We start from the raw sequence: 25,409 nt of genomic DNA, 5'->3' as shown, positions 1-25,409 counted from the left end.
TCCTGATGGTGTCGCGTTTACTAATAAAGTGATATGCTGTGCCTGTCTGTGATATGCTGTGCCTGTCTTCCGGATGGTGTCGAGTTCACTAATGAAGTGATATGCTGTGCCTGTCTGTGATATGCTGTGCCTGTCTTCCTGATGGTTGCAAAAAAACAGTTGATGGACAGAATGCAGAACAATGTCATACATTCACCCCAGTACAGAGATCTGGGCCTAAATCCATCGCTTTTTTGCTCACCATGCCATTCCAGTTTGAACCCAGCCATATGCAAATCAGTCTTGACCCTGTGCCTCATGGGAACAGTCCAGCCCGAACTGCCAAGCCAGGTCCTCCCTGGACTGGAAACAAGCATCCTAGGACCAGTTTCGGGGTTGCACCCCTCTCCAGCCAGGATAGCTTGATTCCAGTGGCATGGGGAGCAAGGGACCCACGTCTGGGCATACCCTTCCCACTCGGGGTGACAAATGCAAAAAAACAGTTGATGGACAGAATGCAGAACAATGTCATACATTCACCCCAGTACAGAGATCTGGGCCTAAATTTGATTGGTTCTGATGCTCCGTCCATCACAACCTCCTTTTGTACCGCTTTGTTGCATACGTTGGCAGGGTATGCTCAAAAATCAAACCCAGATCTGTTGACTGGGTGTGAGTGTTTGATTGGTTCTGATGCTCCGTCCATCACCACCTCCTTTTGTACCGCTATGTGCGCCATTAGTTGGCAGGTTATGCTCAGACGTTGAGTCCCTTGCTCACTTTGCCACTGGATTCAAGCAAGCCTGGCTGAAGACGGCTGAAATGCCAGAAACCGGTCCTAGGAAGCTTGTTTCCGGTCCAGGGAAGGCATGGCTTGGCAGTTCGGGCTGGACTGTTCCCATGTGGCACAGGGTCAGACTGATTTGCGTATGGCCATGTCTGAACTGGGGTGGCAGAGTGGGCTAAAGAACGGTGATGGATCAAACCCAGATCTGTTGACTGGGTGTGAATGTTTGATTGGTTCTGATGCTCCGTCCATCACCACCTCCTTTTGTACCGCTGTCTTCCTGATGGTGTCACGTTCACTAATAAAGTGACATACTGTTCCTGCCTTCCTGAAGGTTGACCTGTTCACTAATAAAGTGACACGCTGTGCCTGTCTTCCTGATGATGTTGTGTTCACTAATAAAGTGACACGCTGTGCCTGTCTTCTTGATGATGTCGTGTTCACTAATAAAGTGATATGCTGTACCTGTCTTCCTGATGGTGTCGCGTTCACTAATAAAGTGACATGCTGTGCCTGTCTTCCAGATACAGTCACCCTCCATTGACAACGCCAAGCTGCTTCTGCAGATCGATAATGCCAGGCTGGCCACCGACAACTTCAGAATCAAGTGAGTGGGGTGGCAGGGGCAGCGTGAGGGCTCACTGAAGCCCCTCTCAAAGGGTTTAACAATATTTCTATTCAGGTGTATGAGAATACATATTCTGTGCTCCATTTTTCCAACTGCAATTTATTAAATTGTACTCCCAGAATTTTGATCATAAGGTCACCAATATGTGTTTCGCTCCACACTACCCTTTCCCAAGGAGGGAAATGTTTTCAAGAAAAACATGCAACAACATTTTACTCAAAAACATTTTCCCATGAATATGCGTGTCCCTATTAATATTATTATTATTTTTATTGCAAATCTATCCAATTTATGGGGTTTTAATTTTCTGCCTATGGTTTCAAAGAGAGGGGGAAGGGTTTACTACAAGAACAAAAATGTCTCTTAAACAATGGCCCATTGATACAATGGTACCACTGGAAAGGGATCTTTCAGGTTTTAAGCATGAATTCCTGTTGTCGATGTTCTATATTTAGTTCTACAGTGAATTATTTATATACCTGCCACTAAGTTTACGTGTCCATTTGGGGTGTAGTAGTCCAAGGGGCCCACAGTTCCCTATAGTATATAGAATTCAGGGCTCACCCCTCCCATTGGACACAAGTTGCAAAGGCTTTGAGTGGGATGAAAAAACAGGGGTCTGTAAAAGGGGCCCGTCAAACCCAATTATGGGCGTGGCCTAAACCACGGGAACTAGCATTGTGTATGTAAGAAAATCATGAGGAATCACTTACAAAGGATAATAAAAGAAAGCCCAACTCCTGAGGTACATGTTTGCTTCTAATGTGTGTGAGAAGTTTGGTTATTGAAGTGCAGTCAGCAGGACCCTGAATAGATACTTTGACACTGGTGACCAAAAAAAGTAAATGGTCCAGTGGTTTGTCATTTTTTACTTTCGATTTCCTATTTCTTGTAGTGTTTTTTAATTGATCTTTTAATCCTAGTATACTTTTGTGACTTCCTCCAAAATGCTTACTTTTTCATCCAATCAATAAATCAGGGGCCTATAAAGTGCAGCTACACACCTGTGAGGGTCTCAAGGCGCTTGGGGGGCGGGCGGAGAGGTCACAATAATATTTTAATGTTATTATTTACTGATGCAGTGCAGCAGATAAGTTGACCAAATGAGACTTCAAGTTGGATTCTAGCTTGTAGAATATAACCAGGACCATAAACCCGGTGTTTACCTTAATCTGTCTGCTTTGAGTATGCACATGAGAATAGATGAGTGGTGACTATTGTCTAGCTCCATGATGGAGCAACACATTTAAATGTTCTAAGCATGCTGATGGTCTCTCCCCAAGGTACAAGCAAGGCACACCTTTAACATTAAGTGGCTGATTACGATGGCGGAAGGCCCGCCAGCCGTGGGGTGGTGAGCCCTCCGCCATCGAACGACGATTCTCCGCCTGCTGAATTATGATAGCGGGGGAATCCAGTCCGCGACCGTGGTGGGCATAAAAGACTGCCTGCCATGGATCCAATTGCCTGGCAGAGCGGTCATGATGTGTAAAATGGTGGCGGTGCCTAGCAGGCACCGTCCGCCAAATTACGATGCCGCCTGTAGCCAGCCATTCGATGGTGGCAAAACCGCCATGGAAAGGCTGGCAGGGATTGGTTTCAGGGGCCCATTTCAGGCCACCCTTGTGTTGGAGGGAGGTGTTGGTGCACTGGGGGGTAGCCATGGTACCCCCCTACATTTCACTGAACTAAGTGGCAGGCCCCACGTGGTGCCTGCCACGTAGTGCAGTGAAATGCAAAACATGCATTTTTGGCAGTGCGGCGGGTGGTGCAGCCAGCAGCACCCGCCGCAATGTTAAAGTGCAAGATGCAACCGCCATGGTGGCGGTCGCATCCTAATTTGGAAAGCGGGATCGCCGTCTGACTGGCGGGTGGTCCCAATCCCCACTACGATGGCAGGCGGACTCAAGTACGCCTGCCATCTTAATCGGCCCCTAAGATTCTTGGTATGTTCTCGGAGTATTAATAGTGCCTTAACCTGTTGACGAATTGATTGTCTCTACGTTGTTCACCTGAGGCCTAAAGCTTGCTGTTCTGATGGAAGATTTATCATTATTTGTAATGTCTGGTTGCCAATTCTAGAAAATGTACCTAATGTCACATTTTGTGTGTTGTTTTTTTTTTTACCATCCATGAAGCCCAGCAATGGGTTACACCTATGACATAGGTAGTTGACCTTGTTCTGTAATAAATTCTGTTGGTGATGGGTTTTGGTTGAGTGAATTGTGGTAATACTGAGACACAAAAGCTGTTAGATCAAGGTGAAGACAAAATGATAGACAAAAATGATGCATACACAGAGCCAGGAAAAAAAAAACAGGTGTCCATTTGACATAAATAAAGCATAGAACGTGGTTTGCACTGATGGAAAAGCTATAGACTCAAAACATAGTGTCACTAACTGCCAGATGGGCAGTCCTAGTCCTGAATAGTGCAAGGGTGCAGGAGAATGTCTTGAGATATTGTTCATTAATGTCTTCAACTCTCAACATAGAGTAAGTAAAGGCTGGAAATTATGCTGACATCATTCATTGACCAATACCAGTGACATGTGCAACTGGAATATATATCTGGCTTCTGCACCATAGGGTCGCAACAGTGTCTCCCACAACTCAGCACGAGCACTGTGGGATGTATCCAACGTTGTACTTGGCGACTATTTGCCACACCTAAATCTATAACAGGAGTATACAAACCCTGGACACACCATGAAGTTAGCAAGAAGAAAGAACAAGCATTTGCAATGCAATAGGTCTCGCATTTACGCGCATTTGAGCTATTGCCATTGTAAATGACAATGCCTTTTTTTATATGTTTTAGTATTTAAAACATAATTAAAAGGCATTGTCATTTACAATGCCAATAGCTTAAACTCACGTAAATGCGAGACCTTTGGATTTACAGTCTATCGTTGATACTCTTTGTGTTGTTTTGGTGTGGCTTCAAATGCCACAATGTTAGCGCTTTTGCTGAGTTTGCAGCAAACTATAGATTTACATAGTGCCTTTTCACCATTTGTGCAACACCGACATGCACAAGTGCCCCGATACTGTGCACGCTGGTGCCAACAAGTACATTGTCGTACACACAATGATATTAACAACTGGGTGTGTTATGTGTATGTTTTGAGATTTGCTAGGTATTCCAACAAAGCTACAGTACACACCTGTGTGCATAACTGAATTTGTGGATGTACCTGCGGGCGTGGCACTGGAATGGCTGCTTGTATGAGTCATAGTTGTTGGCGTGGCTGTGTGTGATGACACTGCCATGCCACTGACACGGTTGCCACACGATCTGCGTCTGTGCGCGGTATTTACTGCATGTACTGGCGAGCGGCAGTCTGCATATCTTTTTGTGTCTGAGACTGCTGCAGCGTTGTTACTGCTGCTGTGGGTGTGTGCCACACCACCGTTGATGCTGCTCTGTTTGTAGCACACTGTACACACGTCAGTGTGCAGGACTATCCTTGGGTATGTCAGTGGGTGCTGTTTTGTATTTATTATCGGTGTGAATGACTGTACGTGCAGGAGCAGTGTTGCTGTGTGCATCACTACGTCAATGGTGCTGTGTCTGCAGCACAATATACATACGCCTGTGCGAAGCACTGTATCTTGGGCATGCCTGCAGTCTGTAGTTGCTCTCAGCGAGGCTGTTTTGCCTGCAGATGGTTGTTGTTGCACAGGAGAGAGAGAGAACCCAGATACGGGAGGAAGTTTGGATGCACCCTCCCCCTTGGCAAGCTCTTGTTTTGCCCAGAATGTGACCGTATCAGATTTCAGCACGCTGCCTCAAAGTCATGTGACTGCAGCTTCCAATCAGAGCTGCCACTAGAGCAGTAGCGGTCCGTGGAGGGAGTTCGGTGGGGCAGTGAGGTGGGGTGGGGGAGGGGCAGGGTGGGGAAATGTAAACACCGGAATATGGATGAACGGAGGTAAGTACACATTTAAATAAATAAAATGATTTTCGTTGCGTGCACTGCATCGCATTTTGCGATGCAGCGCGTGCAAAGGAATTTGTTTTATTTATTTAAATGTGTACTTACCTCCGTTCATCCATATTCCGGTGTTTACATTTCCCCACCCTGATCCTCCCCCGCCCGCCTCACCACCCCATGGAACTCCCTCCACGGACCGCTACTGCACTAGAGTGTAAATATAGATAGGGCCCGCCCCATGGCCCTGAGGTGTCCTGTCCAAATCCTACTTGCTTAAGCAGCACGAGCCTGATTATTCTTACCTCCTCCACATTCAACCCACTCCTCTTTCCCTGCTGTTTACTAACAAGCATTTACAATGCTATAGGTGTCGCAATTGCGAGTTTGCAACCTATGGCATTGTAAACAAGAGTAAACAATTAGAAAAAAATGGCGGGCCACTCTTTTTTTTTCTATTTATTTGTTTTTGCTACAATCACGGCAACTGTGCTTTACTTTAACCATGTTAAAGGTAAAGCGCGGGTGCCGTGATTGCTGCAAAAGTAAAGAAATAGATTTTTTTTCTATTTCTTTACTTTTGCAGCAATCGTGACACCCGCGCTTTACCTTTAACCATATTAAAGTAAAGCACGGGTGCCGCGATTGTAGCAAAAGTAAACAAATGGAAAAACATCTATTTCTTTACTTTTTCAGCAATCACGGCACCTGCATTTAGCTTAACATGGCTTAAGGTAATGCGCATGTGCCGGCAAAGTGAAAAGAAAGTAAATAAATAAATAATAAAAAGCATTACACAATTAAAAAAACAAGCGCTGTGTTATAGCACAGTACATAGCATCCCGTGAAGCACGGAATTAACAGAAAAGAGTGCTTACCCACTAATAAAGGAGACAGTGTAATGCCGCATGTGAAAGATCCAGTCCGGGTCTGTGGGGCCAAGAGGAGACAGGGCGGTAACAAGCGGGGACTAAAAAGTCTCACTCCAAATGGAAAGCCAGGGTTTATCATGCGCAATGACGCAAGCCAATGGAAAGAAGGGGCGGAGCCTAGACTCCACCTCTGAAATTGGCTTGCTCACAAGAAGCCTCGCAGAGCACGCAGCGCATGCGTGCTGCAACGCTAGGCGAGACCTAAAAACGGCACAGCATCCAAATCTTTGCTCAGAGTTGAAACTTCCTAGTGCTGTTTGGGCTGGGGCGGGATCACACAGGCTGGTTCAAAACGCAGCCCTTGTAACTGGATTTCACTGCAGTGGGCAGGCTGGTCACTTGCTCTGAAAGGGCAGAGCAGGGTCGCACTGGTGGTTGGATGCTGCTGGTCTTCTACTGTGAGCTCTGACTCCAGTGGGCAGAGCAGGGGCGTGGTGATCTTGTTCGTTCCCAGGTGGTTCCTGCGATCTGATTTCCACAGTGGCTAGCATAAGGATGTTGTTGCTGCTCTGGCACTACTGAGAAGGAACGGAAATCCAGAGAGACAATGTCTCTCTTTATAGGATCCCCTTCCTGCTTCAACATTCACCTGGTGTGACTTCACCTGCAACTGCTCCATTAGCGAAAAGTTAGCATGCGCACATCTAGTGCGCATTCTCACTCCAAAGCCACAGATCATGCAAAAACTGGACCAGGGCAGGAAAACAGAGCCCAATAGGGACCCGTTTTGATGCCCCCTTTTAAAAACTGCCTGTGTTCAGCACCACCAGGGCTCGACCTACTTAAAGCCCTGAGCTGCAGGAAGTATCTCTTTTGGGATATAATGGACGAGCCCACCATGACTTATGTTCCGGGAAGGCATTTTGGACTTGTCCATTATACCCCACGTAGGGTAGGGTGTGTCCTCAAGGACTGTTGGACCAGTTCTTGAAATGGAAAAATAGAAGTGCAGGTACTCGGTACCAGAGTACCCGCTTGTTTCTGAAAAGTTCTGGTACTCTCCAAAAAAAAGTATTATATCTCTCTTGAGAAGTGCAGGTACTCTCCCTCTCAAAATAAAAAGGGCTGGAACTCAGTACTGGTCAGTACCGGGCCCATTTAAAGTGTAATCACATTTCAGAAGTGAAGACCACTTGTGAGCAGAGAACGAGTTCAAATGTAGAGGTCATTTCTGAAGAGGGAGTTCTCACATATGGAGACAACCACTGCACAGACGATAACTTTACACTTGGAGACTCTTCAGGTTACTTCTACCATATTTATTCTCAGTTTATAATCTGCATTGGAACTGTTGTGCCTTATTTACAATCTATACATCTTTCTTTCTTTCTTGCCTAGGTATGAGAATGAACTATCCTTCCATCAGTCTGTCCAGGCTGATATAATCAGTCTACGCCGAATTCTAGAAGAGCAGAACATGGCCCGGGCAGAATTGGAAGTCCAGATAGAGACCATGACCGAGGAGCTGACCTACCTTAAGACAAACCACCAAGAGGTATGGTATAAGTAAAGACTCCACACAAGATGTGGGATCTGTGGGATTCCTGACACCCAACACAGCTGGTAGGAGCCAGATCCTAGTAACACCTAGATTCAAGTCTTCACATCCTTACAGTTAGTCGTGTTCAAGCGAGAGGCTTTATGTTGTGCCCAAGAACTTTAGATCTTCCAGTCATGCGAGTGTGTGTGATTGCATGAATCAAAGATGGTTTCAGTATAGCACGGTATGTTGAGTAACCCCATGTAGATGACAACTTCACAAAAGGCGATGGAAGCAAATCTTAACCAGAAGACGACTTTCTGAATCCTACAGAACTTGTGATGGTTCTCTGGGATATTGACTCAATAATTGGTGATGTGGAAGTCAAGTTACGGTGCCACACACAGTTGTGTAAGTGAATATAAATTCACGAAGCATGGTTGCGAATGCACATCACTAGATGCACCAAGTTCGTACAATTGCGCTCATAGAACAGCTTACAAAAATAGCAGGAACTCTATCATGACCACATTAAAATTGCAAAAAAAGAGTACTACTCAAAGAAAATAATGGACACTAATCTAGACCAAAAGGCAATCTTTAAGATTATAAAATCCTTCACCAATCCCAAAGGATTACAGAAGGAACTACCCCTTCACAAACTCCGTGCAATGACATTTCAAACTACTTCGAAGACAAAATTATTAAGATTCAAAAGAATTTTCCTACCACTCCTAGCAATAATGAGTCCACAGACTCAGCTCCCTGCCACGCTGCCCACTGTATCACGACCTTCAAACCAGTATCACTAGAATCAACCTATGATACCATCATGAGCTGCAAATCAGGATCCCCATTAGATCAACCCTGTCATAAATCAAATTGTTAACTCCTCACTAAGTACGGGTGTTGTTCCAGACGAATGGAAGCTTGCCCTGGTCAAACCCCTCAAAACGAAACAGAATATTGATTCCTCGGTTCTTTCCAATCTCCGGCCCATTTCACTGCTCCCTGTCTTGGGTAAAATAACTGAGAAATGTGTGCATAAAGAGCTTTCAAGATTCATTGAATCTGCTAATATTCTTCATCTTCAACAATCAGGTTTCCGTCCAAGGCACTCAACTGAATCAGCTCTTCTGGAAGTCACGGAGGCACTAAAAACTCTAGCAGACAAGGGAAGGAAAGCAGTCCTGATCTTACTTGATTTATCGGCTGCGTTCTATACTATCTCACACGACATCCTCTTGAAGAGACTCAAATGTGGCGGTATTTCAGGTACTGCTCTAGAATGGATTAAATCATTCTTAACCAACCGAAGACAAACGGTATCCCTAGGCCCCTTTCTTTCAACAGAGAAAATCATAACAACAGGAGTCCCGCAGGGCTCCTCTCTAAGCCCTCTGTTGTTAAATATTTATATGGCCCCTCTCATCACTTTTATAAGCTCTTTCGGAATCGAAGTAACATCTTATGCAGACGATACTCAAATGATCGTTTCTCTTGACAACGATAACACAGATGCCGAAGCGAACTTTAAAATTTGCCTATCACAAGTTATACAGTGGATGAGGGATAACCATTTGCAATGTAACACCGATAAAACTGAAATTCTGCCTATTGGGAGAAATGTTACCTTCATCCCGGATAGATGGTAGCCAGAAGGAACTACCCCCCTCCAGATATGGTTAAAGTAGCTAAAAACCTAGGATTACAGTTCCATTCCGCTCTGTCCTTTCTCCCTCATGCGTTATCCACAGCAGGGACCTGCTTTAGCCTAATAAGATCATTAAAGACATTCTTTGATCTGATCCCATTTCCAGCAAAGAAATCAGTAGCAGTGGCCCTAATCCTTTCGCGCTTAGATTACTGCAATAGCCTCTTTGCAGGGGCTAATAAAACTACAATAAAAAGACTACAAGTGGTCCAAAACGCTGCAGCGCACCTTGTTCTGAGACTTCCTTGCAGAGCATTTGCTTCTGCGGTGCTTAAAACCTTGCATTGGCTTCCAATTCATAAAAGAATCCTCTTTAAGATTATTTTAGTTACTCACAGAGCCATGCGTAAGGCAGGACCTAAGTACCCCTCAGCATGATTCTCCCCATATACCACCACCAGGATTCTTAGGTCATCCACAGCCAACCTCCTGAGACCACCTACCATCAAACGATCCACAAAGTGCGGTAAAACTGTTGCCGTCCTGGGGTCCAAAGCCTGGAACGCACTTCCAATCAGCTTAAGACTACAGGAATCGGAATCCCTTTTTAGGAAGGCACTGAAAACATGGATATATAATATCCCCGATGTCCACTGCTTTGCGTTAATCTAGACAGATCTCAGGCGGAATTCCCATTGTACCCTCCCCTTTCCTCTATTCCTTAGCGCCAGGATGCTCCTTGCGGAGTGACAGTTCGCGCTTAATAAAAGCCTATTTACATTTACATTTACCAATGTGCATCTATACACATACAGAAAGAGGGTAACGTAGTAAACAGGAGTGCAGCTTTCCAAACTCACTGAAGGCATAGAAAGAAATAGTCCCACATCCTACACCAAATACACCCAGGATTACTAAGTTGTACACAGATGGGTGAAAGCCCAAAGTTGTGGCCTTTGACCCACACTTATAAAGTTTAGCAACAACACAGCTATCTCATACCTTTTGTACACTTTTAAATGGTATAAAATACAATATAGAAAAATGCCTAAAAGTGAAAGGACGGTCCTTTTATAGTCACCCTGTTGACTGAGGCCACTAAAGCAGACACAGCGACCTGATGGACCCTAGCAGGGAGCCATAGCATTGTGCGACCAATTAATAAGAGTAGAGTGGGTACCAGACTGTGCACTAGAGGGCCAATTGTGTAGCTGCGCAGCACTGCCTGCCTGCCAAGTTCCCTTCATGAATTTGGGGCGTTCACCATTGTGGAGGTGAGATCAATCCACTGGAGGCTATGCTTGACATTTTCAATGCCCACACCTGTCCTCATAGCGCTTTAACAAAGGGAGGGGGCCGCATGGTCAATTTATCTGAGGATGTATATGGTCATTTACCTTAGTATGTGGACTTTGATCCGGAAATATGGTTCAGTGAATTAAGTGCTTGTTGCTGACAACTGCTGTCTTCTGCAGGCCCATGAGACCCAATCCAGATGAGCCGACTAAAGCTTCCATCCTTCTGGTAAACTGAGTACCCCTGCATAGCACCTGCTGTTTACAGCGCATAGAAATGTTAGCAGTGTGGCACGAAGAGCTATATGTAGGGCAAGCTGCTACATTCTCTTACACCTAGGAGCAGATTAGAAGGAGCAAGGGCCGTACTAGGGACCTAATTTACAACATACGAGATTTACAGCTTTACGATTGACTTACTCCAGTAAATACGAGTAATTACGAACTGCGAACATCTGCTTTACATGAAGTAAGGGTGCGTAAGTTACTCATAAAAGTAGAACTTGCACGCTTAAATTTACACTAAAGTTAGTACTCCTAGGTATGTTGCAAATGAGTGGTTAGGGATATCCAGTGTAAATGTATCGAATATTAATGAGCAGTTGTAAGTGCTTATGTCAAACTTATCTGCACACACTAAAATGTCCAGCTGCAGAAAGTGTGAAAGGAGCACAGATCAACCAAAAGCCCCAAGGTGGGAAGGGAGGACAAAATTACTTGTAAGTATACAACGTAGCAATAATAATTACAACAACAGCAGCAGTAATAATAATAACAATAATAATAATAATAATAATAATGATAATGATAACGATGATGATAATAAAAATACAAATAATGGTAATACTAATGATAATGATAATAATAATAATAATAATAATAATAATAATAATAATAATAATAATAATAATAATGATGATGATGTTGATGATGATGATAATAATAATAATGATTAGTTGCCACAGTTTTGAGATTAAACTCCCTGTGAATAACAGAAATGCCTATTATCCTGCTCAGTGGTGCTTATCTAACCCACCTCAGAGTGATAGGAGGTTGATTCAGACCTGTCAAGATTTAAATATGCGGACTTCATATCGCACAGATGGTAGCCTGGATGGTTTAATCCAGACTTTTGGTTTAGGTGATTATGCTCAGGACACATATTCCCGGAATATTTCAATGTAACAGATTTGTATATTTTTTTTTCCTATTATATTCTCTATATTACTCAATTCCTGTTATCTCTAATTACTTTGCAATAATAAAATCTATTGAACTAAAATAATAAAACCATGATTGTATTGAGGATTTACAAAATATGGGCCTATTATTCTTGTTCCCCTAAATGTTACTTATGTCATCATCCTTGACAGGATGGAAGGATCACCTCTCTGTTGGCCACAGATATAGGCAGCTTGGTGCTTGTCTGAGCTGCTTGTGTTTCCAGATATAGCTCACATATGTTTTTCTTGTAACAGGAGCTCAAGGAGCTACAGGGCCAGGCCGCTGGCCAGGTCAATGTGGAGATTGATGCCGCTCCGGGGGTCGCGCTGACCAAGCGCCTAAAAGACATGAGGACCGATTACGAGATACTCACTGAGAAGAACCGCATGGAGGCCGAGCAGTGGTTTATCCAGAAGGTACCATTTAGGAAGAAAGATAGGGGTGTGGAAAGGGGGGAGGAAGGAAAGACAGGGAAGACACAGCAAAGTTGAATGTTCCACACTTGCTAGGCCAGCCTCCTGTCGCTCCCATTGCACATACTCGATTGCTTAGTCTCGGCATTCTTTTCGCTATACCCCTCTCTACAATGGTGTTCCATTTCTCTGTCTTTCACCCTCTACTGTTCGCCACCTATATGCCTCTTGTGGCTTCTCTGAGCCCACTCTCCAGCACTTCTTAGTGTTGACTTCCAGACCCGTCTTCTCTTAAATACCTTTCCCTGCCACGCAACTTCCCCGCTGCGTGACTACCCCCATGCGACACCCCCACCCGACACCCCCACCCACAAGCCATGCCGGCCGCCACTGCTTAAATCACCACTAAGTAAAACCCATGGGGTTCTTACGTTCCTAAAGAAAGAACGAAAACAATACAAGAAAGAGAAAATGCAGTTTGAAAGGAAGAGATCTGTAATGGAGGACTGGAGAGAGACTAGGAGAAGAAATTATGGCAGGCCAACAAAAGCGAAAAGAAACTAAAGAGAGACACATAGGCCCTGAGTGTATGTTGAGGAGTTATTTATTAACCCTGTTAAATAAGATACCACAGGATACGTTATTTGCCGGATGCGATAAATAACACCTAGTACGCGTTTATGGAAAATAACATGCAGATTTTGGTGTATAATGCACCAAAATCTGCATGATACTGTAAATAGCATATGTTTTCCCCTATAAAACTTCAGCAGGTTTGACCTGCCAAAATGTTACGTATTTTGGGGCATATCAGCAAGGGCCGACGATAATTATCGCTAAGCGCACTTAGCGCTAGGATAATTATCGCCGGCTATCGTGGAATTTTATCGCTGAGATAGCGTGCTATCAGCAACGCTTATCTCAAAAGCGATAAAATTCCTCGCGCTAACAGCCAAAAGTAAGATTATAGCTGAAAATTCAGCGATAATCTCACACATTTTGGCGTTAGCTTGCTGATAAGGCAGGGCATACTTAGCCATTATATCCACCTTACATTAGATATAATGGCTAAGTCAGGGTGAAAGCAGGCGTAAGGAAAGTAGCGTTAACTGTGGTTAACGCTACTTTTCTTATCTCTATGCCTGTTAGCGATTCCCTTGATAACTGGAGAAATGTCGGTTAGCGGCATTTCTCCTGTTATTTTGGGACGGAACGCCCACTTTGCATCTCATTAGAGATGCAAAGGTGGGCATTATGGGAAAGGGAGCTAAAGAAAGGAATCACGCTTTAGCGTGACCTTGATGATTAAGCAATAAAATTATCGCCGCTTTTCGTCCGAAAACGGACGCTAAAGCGGCGATAATTTGTCATCGCCAGCTTGCTGATATGCCCCTTTGTTTTTTTTAATGCATCCTATAATTATCAGATGCGTTAAATAAAACCAAACTTGCAATTCCGTCCCGTGCATCTTTACGCACGGGATGGAATTAACCTCCTAACTTGTAATCAGGCCGAAGAGTACAAGTGTGGAAATAAGCCAAGATAAGAGAATGAACCTGTAAATGTTGTCAAATGCACTAAAATCCAAAAGCTGCCTTAGCCTTTTTTTAACAGACACTAGCTGAAATAAGGAGACTTTGCTTCACTGTAGCTAACCACTTGTTGCTCTTTGCTTCTCCTTGTAGAGTCTTGAGTTGAAGCGGGAGATGACCAAGGGCGTCGAAGAAGTGCAGACAACGACCACCGAAGTGTCCGAGCAGAGGCGTCTAGCTCAAAGCGCGGAGACCGAGATTCAGTCCCAACTGGCCATGGTAAAGGCACTCTGCTGGGTGGAACACACAGTCAGTCGATAGAGGGTACTCAAACTTATTTATTTATATCATTTATAAAGCGCACATACACCGTGAGGTACTTTGGCACTAGTGGGGATCAACTGAATCAATGTAAGCCCAAACTGGGCTTAATACCTTAGTGTAAGAATAGCTGAGCTCTTGAAAAAATTCCTGAGCAGGAGGTCTGCCTCCCTTTAGATCTCTCCTGGAAAGAGTCTGATTCTTATTTCAACCAGGGGTTTTCCACAGTTGGAAGGGGAATGGAGCACCTCCCAGAGTTGTTTGGGGTATAAAGGAAGGGATTTCTCAGTAGGGAAAACTTATTTGCCCTGGAGAAAACAAGTGCACAGTTCACAGGGAATTCTATTCTCCCTGTGTGTGAATATATCACACGACCTTCCAACGAATATTCATGGAAAACTGCACCTAGGGCAACTTTTCATGTATATTCCTGGCAATGTTTGTGAAATTCAGAAAGTAGTAATTCTACACTTGCACGTAGATGTACATGTGTAATGTCTTGATTTAATACTTTCTTTGTGAACCAGGTCCAGTATATTTGGGTAAACTCAGTAGGCCGGATTCACAAAAGTAATCTGAGACAAAATCCTAACTTTACGACTTTCGGTATTCATAAATGGCATTTAGGAGTACTAAAGTTAGGATTCATCCAGATCCTATCACCCAGTGATTGGATCTGCCTAGTGGTCTACCATAATGTGAAGTGGAATAACAGAGATGCATATCTATGCTAGACCGAAAACAGCCATTCTCAGCATAGTCTACATCTAAGAGTGTGTGAATTTGTGTAGTCATTTGCACAGTTTTTGTGATGTTTCTGAAAATTACCATAGTTGAGTTAAATGTAGTTTGCCACTGCTTCCAGTGAAAATTAGATGCAAATATGTTGTGCACAAAAATTTATGGAAAAAACTTTTTCTGCATGAGCCAGTGTCATGAGGGCATAAATTAAGCAAATCACATGGGGCCAGATGTATAACCCTAAATTGTGGTCGCAAACGGGCAATCGGCCCGTTTGCGACCGCAATTTAGGGCATGGCCAGGTACAAACATAATTTAGCGAATTGGTAAATTTTTCCAATTCGCAAAATTATGTTTGGGACTACCTATTAGGAAGGAGCATGCCAAGGGCGTCCCTTCCTAATAGAGACTCGCATTTGTATGTATGAATGTTTAGCGACGGCATTTGCGTTAAAAAAACACTCGCAATTTGCCACCTACTTCAAGTAGGTGGTAAACCATTTGCATACAGGAAGGGGTCACTAGGGTACACCTTCCCCTTTGTGAATGGGTCAAGAATTATTTTTTAAACTGCCCTTAAAAAATGAAACTGAAAAGTTAAATTTTTCTTTTTTTTAAATGCAGCCCGTTTTCCTTTAAGGAAAACAGACTGCATTTAAAAAAAAACTGCTTTATTTAAAAGCAGTGTTACAGCAAACAAATGATGTACGGAATGCTGACAGTGCAAACATTCTCCCCCCGTCCATAAATCCATCGTTCTTTTGAGCACTACGCCACCCCAGTTTGGACCAAACCATATGCAAATCAGTCTTGACCCTGTGCCCCATGGGAACAGTCCAGCCCGAACTGCCAGGCCAAGTCCTCCCTGGACCGGAAACAAGCACCCTGGGACCAGTTTCAGGGTATGTCACCCTTCTTCAGCCAGGCTAGCTTGAATCCAGTGGCGCAGTGAGCAAGGGACCCACGTCTGGGCATACCCATCCAACTTAGGGCGAAAAGTGTTACAGCAAACAAATGATGGACGCAATGCTGACAGTGCAAACATTCTCCCCCAGTCAAAAGATCAGGGTTAAATCCATCGATCTTTTGCCCACTACACCATCCCAGTTTGGACCAAGCCATATGCAAATCAGTCTTGACCCTGTGTCCCATGGGAACAGTCCAGCCCGAACTGCCAGGCCAGGTCCTCCCTGGACCGGAAACAAGCATCCTGTGACCGGTTTCAGGGTATGTCACCCTTCTTCAGTCAGGCTAGCTTGAATCCAGTGGCGCAGTGAGCAAACGATGAATTTAGGCCCAGATCTCTGTACTGGGGTGAATGTATGACATTGTTCTGCATTCCGTCTATGAACTGTTGTTTTTGAATTTGTCACCATGAGTGGGAAGGGTATGCCCAGACGTGGGTCCCGTGCTCTCCATGCCACTGGAATCAAGCTATCCTGGCTGAAGAGGGGTGAAACCCCCAAAACGGTCCTAGGATACTAGTTTCCAGTCCAGGGAGGACCTGGTTTGGCAGTTCGGGCTGGACTGTACCCATGAGGCACAGGGTCAAGACTGATTTGTATATGGCTGGTTTCAAACTGGAACGGCATGGTGAGCAAAAAAACAATGGATTTAGGCCCAGATCTCTGTACTGGGGTGAATGTATGACATTGTTCTGCATTCTGTCCATCAACTGTTGTTTTTTAATTTATTTAAAAGCAGTCACAGACATGGTAGTCTTCTGACCCCAGCAGGCCACGATCCCTGTGAATGCTAGCCATTCTTATGGGGTGGCAAATTGCGCCTGCCCCATTAATGTTAATGAGGCATGCAATTTGCCACCCCATTAGGAATAGCAAACAGTGTCTGACACGCAAATTGCGAGTTGCAAATTCGACGCAATTTGCGAGTCGTACATCTGGCCCATGAAGCGAACTTTCAGGAAAATATGTGTGCCAGAAACTTACAAAATTTCACTAGCATAATTAAAATTTATCCTAGGCTTACCTTGGAGTGATCATGAGCTACATGTTGATAATAGGTAGAATGTCCTTTGCAAAAGAGATTTGTGGGAGAAAGATGGCAACTTTAGTTTGTTAATAGAATAGTGTCCCCTTTTAAAGTAACTATCACAACGTAAAAAATGTGAGCCAAGGTCTCCGTTTTCTATGACATGCACAGTGCTTAATTTGAGCCGGTGCTTTCCAGTGCTCAGCACCTGCACTTAATTGCCGGCACTGGCACTTGGAACAGCTGCTCATTTAAAGATGAGCAGGAAAAAAGTTATTTAATAATTCAATACATGTTTAAAACAACTAATACCAGCCACCCAAACCATTTTTAAAGCTCGGGGGCCTTGAACAGTCTGAATTCTCACACTTGTAGCAGTGTGATGGTTAATAATTGTGAAAGTTCTGTTATTGGCAGCGCTAGGAGGGGCAATGTGTAGTGCAAATTGCGGTGGCCTCATCACGAAGGCCCCGGCACTTATTTGTTTACAATTTAAGCACTGGACGTGCATGAAAATATGTGGTGCTAGTCCATCACTGGCCTATCTATCACGTATCATGTATCATTATACATTATATATTAAATCAATGTTTTCTGTTTCAGCACACAGAAAACCATTATGCAAAAATAGTAATAAAGATTTAAATACAAAAACAGACTTTGAAGTATAAGGTAACTGTGTTCTAACTGATCAGACTAAGTGATAGGAGTAAGAGGTCATGTGTCAAGGCTGCTTCATGAGACACACCAGTAATCCTCAGTCACAGAACAACCTACCTAATGAACATTGTTTAGGCAGATTGCAAATTATGAGCCCCTTCGATTGGATCCAAACAGGGATGGAGGCCTGCAAAGAACAACAGACCCCCATCCTTATGTTTCTATCCTCAAAATTGGAATCTTTCCATTTTAAAGCAGTGTGAGTTTCTTAAACAAGCCAGTGCTGCTTTAAAAAACATACAAAATTCCCATCTCGAAAAATATCAAGGAGAGCAGACCACTCAGGCAACCAGCACGATTCCCAAAAAGGAAGGAGCCCCAAAATGACCCTTTTCCCTTTGTCAACCCGTTATCACCTCGTAGAGGTGTCAGTAAATGGACCATAATTAAGGTCTGAAATCGCTGACACATATCTCTCTGAATCGTAATTTGGAATGAATGCCCCTTTAACCAAGAGCGGCCCGTGAAGGTAAGAGCGGTGGGTGGGGTGGGGGGGAGTTGACAGACAACGGCGAGGTAAAGAGAATTTTAAAAAAAACGAAAACCACTTACCTGACGCTCTCCGCATTGCCGACTCAGGGATGCGGCACGAGCAAGATAAGTGGTTTTCTGTTTTTTTATTTAACTTTAACTCACTGTCGTCTGTCAACTCGCCCCTACCCCGCCCCACTGCTCTTACCTCCACAGGCCGCTCTTGCCTTTAAAGACCCATAAAAATTGCGATTCAATATGGCTCACAAAACCCTTTTTAAAAGATGGAAAACATTGTTGGCTAGTAAACATATTTTATGGCCGCCAGCCAGGCGCGCAACACCCATTGGACTCACAGGGCTTCAGCCTACCCGTCGTGTGTGGCAGCCCGGGATGAGACAGCTTCCCGGCGCACACACAGCCGCACCCGAGCTCTTCATAGGTCTTTAAAAGACCATGTTCATGTTAATGAGGCCTCGCTGTTGTTTCACCCCTTCTAAGAGCCCCTGCAGCTCCACTCTGCCTATGGCTTAAAATATTCAGCCCCCCCAAAAAATTTTCTTAGCCCCCCCCGAAATTTGGCTCTAGTTGCGCCTCTGCCGCCAGCCCAGTGTATTGCAAATCGCTTGGTTTGTGATTGCAAAATCCTTTAGCCCCTTGCCGCTGTTGAAGTTTGTTCTATCTTTTTTCTTATGCGCAATAACCCACTTATCCTCAACCATAATGAGTATCATTCATTGTTTCAGAAAAAAGCCATTGAAGATTCCTTGACAGAGACTGAAAACCGCTATGGTGTGCAGTTGATGCAGATTCAGCTCATCATCACAACCACTGAAGAGCAGCTGTCACAAGTGCGGGGTGACATGGAGCGCCAGAAAGCAGATTACCAGCAGCTCCTGGATATCAAAGTCCGGCTAGAGAGGGAGATTGAGACATACCGCCGCCTGCTGGACGAGGAAGGGTAAGTATAGGCGGGACTAGGAGGCGGCATTCCCTACTTCTAAAGCATTTCCTCACACTGTCTGCCTTAAACGGAAAACAAGTTCACAGTCAAAAACATACTGTTTTACTTTCCAACTAAGACTCTTTCCGTTCATATTACTTTTAACGTTTCTATATTTTTATATTCTCACTTAGAAAACTTTAGAAGAGCTCCCAGCCTTGAGTTCATTTTTAACTAAGAACTACAATAAATAAGTGTTGTGTTTTCCTGTTAAAGTTAAGGAAAGGCTCTGTTTATTTTACATTATTATCAGGCTGCAGATAGCAGAATCTGATAATGAACAGTGCTCCACTCAAATCTGTGACCCATGTAGGTCACAGACGTCCAGACTGAAGCACTGAGGTATTTAACTCTTAAATAAAAGTTGTTCTCAACTCAATATTGGAGTGTGAGAACAAAATTATATTTCTGAATGCTTTTAAAAGAGTGAAAATTAAAATGAAGAGTAAACTTAATGATTAAGTTAACTCTTCCTTTTAATTTTCTCCCTTAAAATGTTTCATTTACAAACAGCTGGCATCTTGTTCCCAGTGGCTGGAAGACATAGTGCCATATTTATAACTAAAAACACAGTCCTTTTCTTTCAAATGGGAAAAATTTTAAGTGAAGAAAAATGTTTCGATGAAACATTGTCTTAATGTTTTTCTCTACTGTAAATTGCCAATTAAGTCCTATTGTTTTATGAAGCATGCTTCTTCACTGTAAATTGTTTGTAAAGACGTTTTGAAATGGGCAAAAATTAAACTAAGTAGTCTTATGTAATGCATATAAACATAAAGTTAAATCTTCAGTTTAATTTTCTCAAAGTTTTCATCTACACACAGCAGGCATCCTAGTGACTGGTAGACATAGTATCAGGATCCATGAACATTAGATTTAAAATCAATGAAACTAGGCGAAGGGTGTCTGGTAACAATGCACACGTTACTTTCCCTTCAGTAGCTTACAATGATGTTCACTGATCAGAAGTAGCTCGCATTACAATAAAAGGTTGGAGACCCCTGCTGTACAGCATTTATAAACGAATAGTCAGTTTCACTACCATCCGAAAATACATCAGACAAGCACATGGTAAACATCTAATAAAGAAATAAAGAGGCAAAAAATCTAACTTTGCGTTTTCTTTTGCTGTTCACCAACACACATAGGAGTGTGCAAAGTTTTTTTCTATAGGTAAAGTTTTTTGGGCTGCCAAGTTAATACAGTGATTTATTGCTTGTCTTTCTTTGAAAGTTGCTGATATAAAGTAGATTTGTGACATCATAGCTGCCTACAATTTGATTGGGTGATGATTTCTTCTAGCCTGCACAAAATATTATAATAGTAAAATGCATGGCACAACTGAATGTCTTGCTCTCTGTTCCCTCATCCCAACTAATAGATATCCCCATGAATAGACAAAGTGAGTATTTTCAAGATATTTCCATTCTATTGGTTTAAAAACTGGTGTTTTGCCTTCAGTGCTTCTTAAAGGCTCCACTTCGGCTGGCCATCAAGGAGAGATTCTATAGCATCCGATTCGCACAATTACGATAAAAAAGGAGCCACATTAGTGTGAGTCTAACATTTGTGTAGCACTGCGATGTCTGCACACAGTGAGGTGTACTTTGCACAAGTGGAATTGCTACTTCCCGGTAAGAAGGTATGATTGAGTGCACCTCCAAGCCTCAGATGCATGAGATGACACATGTGGGTAGCAAGGCCAGCATGACCACAGATATTCCATTTAATTCCCACCTCACGGAACACCCAAGCAACTTTTGTGAATTAGGGCATGCAGGGTGTTCTGCTTGTGTCACAAGTTGACATTAGAGCCTTATGTCAGAAGCTATATGACTCACATATGTGTGCACATAAGTATGTCCCTAACTACCTGCAATTGGACTATTCAGGAGTTCTGTGTGTGTCAAGTTTCTAAAAAGTCCTCCACCATGGCTAATGCTATTTTCAAGGCCACTTTTACAGGTCTTGGGGTTAGGCAGGCCTGATTGGACATTTCTTGACATTTCCCTGAGACTAGCCTTAGAAGTAGTGCTTAATTGGTAGAAGAATAAGTGATGTTGCCCAAAGCACCCCTCAGAAGCTCACGGCGGGCACCGCGTAAAAAGGCGGTGTAGTTTGGAATCTACTGCATGTCTCTTTAATCCACTACCCGACACTCCCTACCTATCCCTTTATCTGATTTGGAGGTTCCTGCTTTCCCCCATTGTGATGGTGTCTCAGTCTTTCTCTTTCTCCTTCTTTTCCCTTTGTTTGCTTTCCCTCTCTGATCTCGGGAAATGTTGGATATGAAAAAATAAGATCCGTCCCCAAAAAAGTGTGCCGGTGGACCAAACCAGCAACCACCGGCTCAAATTAAGCACTGCTTAGAGGATAACATAGAATCTCAGTGGAACAATCAACAGTAGGGGATGGTTACATGTTATCCCAGGGAAGGTTACATTTAGAAAGTGGAGTTTGACAACAAGAAATGTCATCTCAGGTCAGATATCGAGTTTTCTTTCTGAATATAGGTGGGTTAGATATTAGAAATGAGGAGGATAAATTGCATACTTTTCCTAATAAACCTATGATAAAGACACCATTTGTTTTACATTTTATGCGAAATATTTTTAAATAAAAGCAAGATTTAAACTCAAAGCTACGAGAAAACCCTTTTTACTTGTAGCATTTTGTGACCTCACGGGGATTACCACTATGAACACATGGGAGGCCAGCGCCTTAGGGATCTTCCGAGCACGTAAGCAACAAAAGGTGCAGACTCGTTTTCTTTCCCTAGCGATGCTATTGGCCAAACGCAGCATAGCCATGTACTGGCGATCCCCCACTGGCCCTCCCCTGGCAGCTTGGGTGGGAGCGACACATAAATGGGCGGCGGCAGAGGAGGAGACATTACGGGAGGAGGAAGTTAGAGGGGCCAGCAAGAACCCTATATCAATGGAATGGGCCATGTTACTATTTCGATTCAAGCAATGGACCCCTGGCGAGGACCCTACAGATGACACATTCACACAATCTGCCCCACTAGAGTAGTCCCGCATAGACGGATAGGGCACACTAATGCCGCTGCCGGTCGACCCTAAGAGGAGTTCCAAGCGCGAGTTTACGAGGGGCCACACCCACACGACAATTATACACTCGGTCACGCGGTCCGGAGGTGAATTTCCATGCCCTTCCCCTAGTTTAAACCTGTGTTACACCCCTGTTCACGTGACATAGTAGTCATGCGTATCCATGGGACACACACACACTGGAAAGATGTGAATGATGTATGATATATTAAATCTGAAAATGTCAATAAAAATATGTTACAAAAAAAAAAAAAAAAGGAAAAAATAGGGAAAAAATTATACAAAAGAAAAATCAGTCTAATAGATGTACAGATGAAGAATGGCTGAAGAACTAGACAATAATTTTAAGTGTGGCCAGCAGTTTGTGATGTGCAAAACAATCTGACCGGAGTGGTGTTTATTTATTTATTCGTTTATTTATTTACTGCAGAGGGCGTTTGTCGATAGACAACGTAGACGAATCTTCTGCCGGAGCGGCTTCGATGTCAGTGAGCTCATCAATGTCGGTGTCCAAGTCTTCAGGAGTTGCATCAATGGAAGAGTCACAATCCAAATTTGCTTCAGGCGGCTCCTCCTTTGCAGGGTCTTTGTCTAAGTCATCTGCCTCAGAGAGCTCAGCCAGGTTCTCAGGTGGGACAGCACAAGCCAAATCATCAGGTGGTGCCGTGGTGATGGAAGCATCTCAGTCCCTCTCGTCATCCTCTGAGGGACTGGTGGTGGAAGGTGGGCAGTCCATGGCCATGTCCGGCTCCCAAGTGAGATTTTCTGTGGGAGGGTCATCCCAGTCCAGCTCTCAGTCACAGGCCAGATATTCTATGTCTAGCAGTTCAGGAATGGCAAGCATGTCCAGTGGCTCCCAGTCAAGAACCGCTACTTCATCAGGGGAGTCTAAGAGAGGAGGGCGGAATTACTGGTAAACTAGAAAGACCCCAGTCCTTCACAATTCCTCTGCTCATGCATGGTATAAAGAGCACCATCCAACAAAAAGAACAAATATCAGGCAGCTATACCAAAATATCCCAGGTTATTGGAAAACATTCCCAAAAGAGATACCAGAGTATCATTATTACTTATGCCTGGTCGTCTCTGCATACATAGAGAGTAGTTGGGATTTTATTTAATTGAAATTGTCCAAAATTAGGCAATGGAGTAATTTGTCAGACCAAGTCTGAATGATTTTGCTATGTACATCAACGAGGCACCAATGAATATGGCACCAATATGTGACCCAGGCCAGGGGTAGATTTCAAGTTATTTTAACTAAGATGTTCAAATCTACTTTGAGGAATTTGTCACTGAAACATGAAGAAGCCAAGGACCAAGTACACCTACTCAAATGTTAGGGAGATGACAAGATGTGGGAGTTGACAGGAGAGGCATGGGGTAATCTGTTTACAGCACCCCTTAGTGGGAAAGGCAGATAGCAGTCTAGTTTAGCATGACCTTAATAGAACCTAATTCAGTTAGTTAATCTCCTTGAGAAATGTTGCAGACTAACAGATTGCTTATAATGTGGCTGGATTGGTCAGTTTACTATGTGTTGGATGACAGGCTTGTCGTTTATAGAAATCAGTTAGTGCATCAGATTACTCTCTGCATCTTAATAAAGCTTTGCTAAACACACATCACGTTGTCTGTGTCTTTTTTTACCATCTAATTACCTGGGTACCAGCTATACAAAAATCTACATTTTCACAAAATATATATTTTGCTGTGCTGGAAAATCAGCAGAATTAAAGTAGGCGATAAATGGGTCCATTACAACAAATAATTTATTAGTGAAGACGTCAGGTAAACCACCAGCAGTCTTATGGCTGTAAATTACAAACTCCGTACTTAATGTGGTCCTGAGAGTAAGGTGCCTTACCTTATGGCACTCATGGTACTCTCTATATGGGTATAAGCCAGACTTGCATGTCACTGTATTTTCTGCTATTTCTCAATAATTAATTTTGTCACTAAAATAATTGGTATTCATATATATATTCACTGAAAAAACCATAGGTTTCACACACGTTATAGTTAGGAATTAGCATTTAAAAAACCTTGCAAATTCACTGAAAAAACCATAGGTTTCACACATGTTATAGTTAGCTGGACATTTTACTGATAAAAAAACCAATGAAATTCCCCCGTTATAGTTACTGTAGGCAACTATAACTCACGCGACCGTAATCCTCTGCTGATGCTAATACTGTATTTAGACACTTATTTGCCCATGTCTTCTTCCATTAAATTTTAGCTATACATATATTACAAATATTTTTTTTTCATAAAGACACATATGTCATCAGCAGAGGATTACGGTCGCGTGAGTTATAGTTGCCTACAGTAACTATAACGGGGGAATTTCATTGGTTTTTTATCAGTAAAATGTCCAGCTAACTATAACATGTGTGAAACCTATGGTTTTTTCAGTGAATTTGCAAGGTTTTTTAAATGCTAATTCCTAACTATAACGTGTGTGAAACCTATGGTTTTTTCAGTGAATTTGTACGTTTTTTTAAATGCTAAGTTACTTTACGCCATTTGTGGCGTGCGTGCCCACTTAACGCAGTTCGTTCCGTACGCGCACGGTGCGCTTCGCGCACCGTGCGCGCACAGTGAGCACACGGTGCTCTTTGCGCACCGCGTGCCCACGTTACGCTACATGGGCCATGAACGCACGATGCGCTTCGCGCACCGTGCGCACATGGAGGACATATGATGAGCATCGCTGTGATAGGTAAAATATATGTTATGTTTACCATATATAAGCCATTCACAAAAGGTCCACTTCGTGCACCTTTTGCACACGGGGTGGGGAGAAAGTGGATATTTTTTTTTTTATTTTATTATTTCATATCGTACGCGTACGGTAAGCGTAATCGGCGAAATTTTAGAAAAAATTAAAATTGCCGTTTTTCACTTGGGGGATCGTTGGGGACTCCGTGGACATGGCTAGGTGCTTGGGAGCTGTCTAAACAGCCCCTTTACATGTTTTGGGACTTTGTTTTTCAATCCCCTGTCAGAGTGCGAGAGAGAAAATGGCGGCCGCCGCTTCCTGGTTTCAACCGATTCGAATGTTTACTAAGATCTAAGGGCCAATCAGAATCGCGCTCGCGCACGTCACCGTACGCGTACGGTAAGCGCACCGTAAGCGCACCGTAAGCTGGCTCAGATATATATATTGATGTAAAGGCTATTTTCTCAGAATCTACTGAACAGATTTACACCAAACCTACAAAAGGCA

At 43.4% G+C, this 25,409-nt stretch overlaps 1 protein-coding gene across 1 annotated transcript in view; it reads left to right on the top strand.

Moving 5' to 3' along the window:
• The window catches only part of LOC146832692 (uncharacterized), a 29,025-nt gene extending 5,225 nt beyond the window's left edge, over positions 1-23,800 (top strand). Inside the window, exons 2-7 of the mRNA XM_085605974.1 lie at positions 1,291-1,373; positions 7,599-7,755; positions 12,168-12,329; positions 14,012-14,137; positions 18,850-19,064; positions 22,608-23,800. Coding sequence (XP_085462100.1) covers positions 1,291-1,373; positions 7,599-7,755; positions 12,168-12,329; positions 14,012-14,137; positions 18,850-19,064; positions 22,608-23,094 — 1,230 coding nt within the window. The 3' untranslated portion in view covers positions 23,095-23,800. The remainder of the gene's footprint in view (positions 1-1,290; positions 1,374-7,598; positions 7,756-12,167; positions 12,330-14,011; positions 14,138-18,849; positions 19,065-22,607) is intronic.
• Positions 23,801-25,409: the final 1,609 nt, after the last annotated feature.

This window comes from Triturus cristatus, chromosome 5_1 (genome assembly GCF_964204655.1).
Source record: "Triturus cristatus chromosome 5_1, aTriCri1.1, whole genome shotgun sequence".
In the NCBI taxonomy this organism is placed as follows: domain Eukaryota; kingdom Metazoa; phylum Chordata; class Amphibia; order Caudata; family Salamandridae; genus Triturus; species Triturus cristatus.
This window is presented reverse-complemented; position numbering and strand designations above follow the sequence as displayed.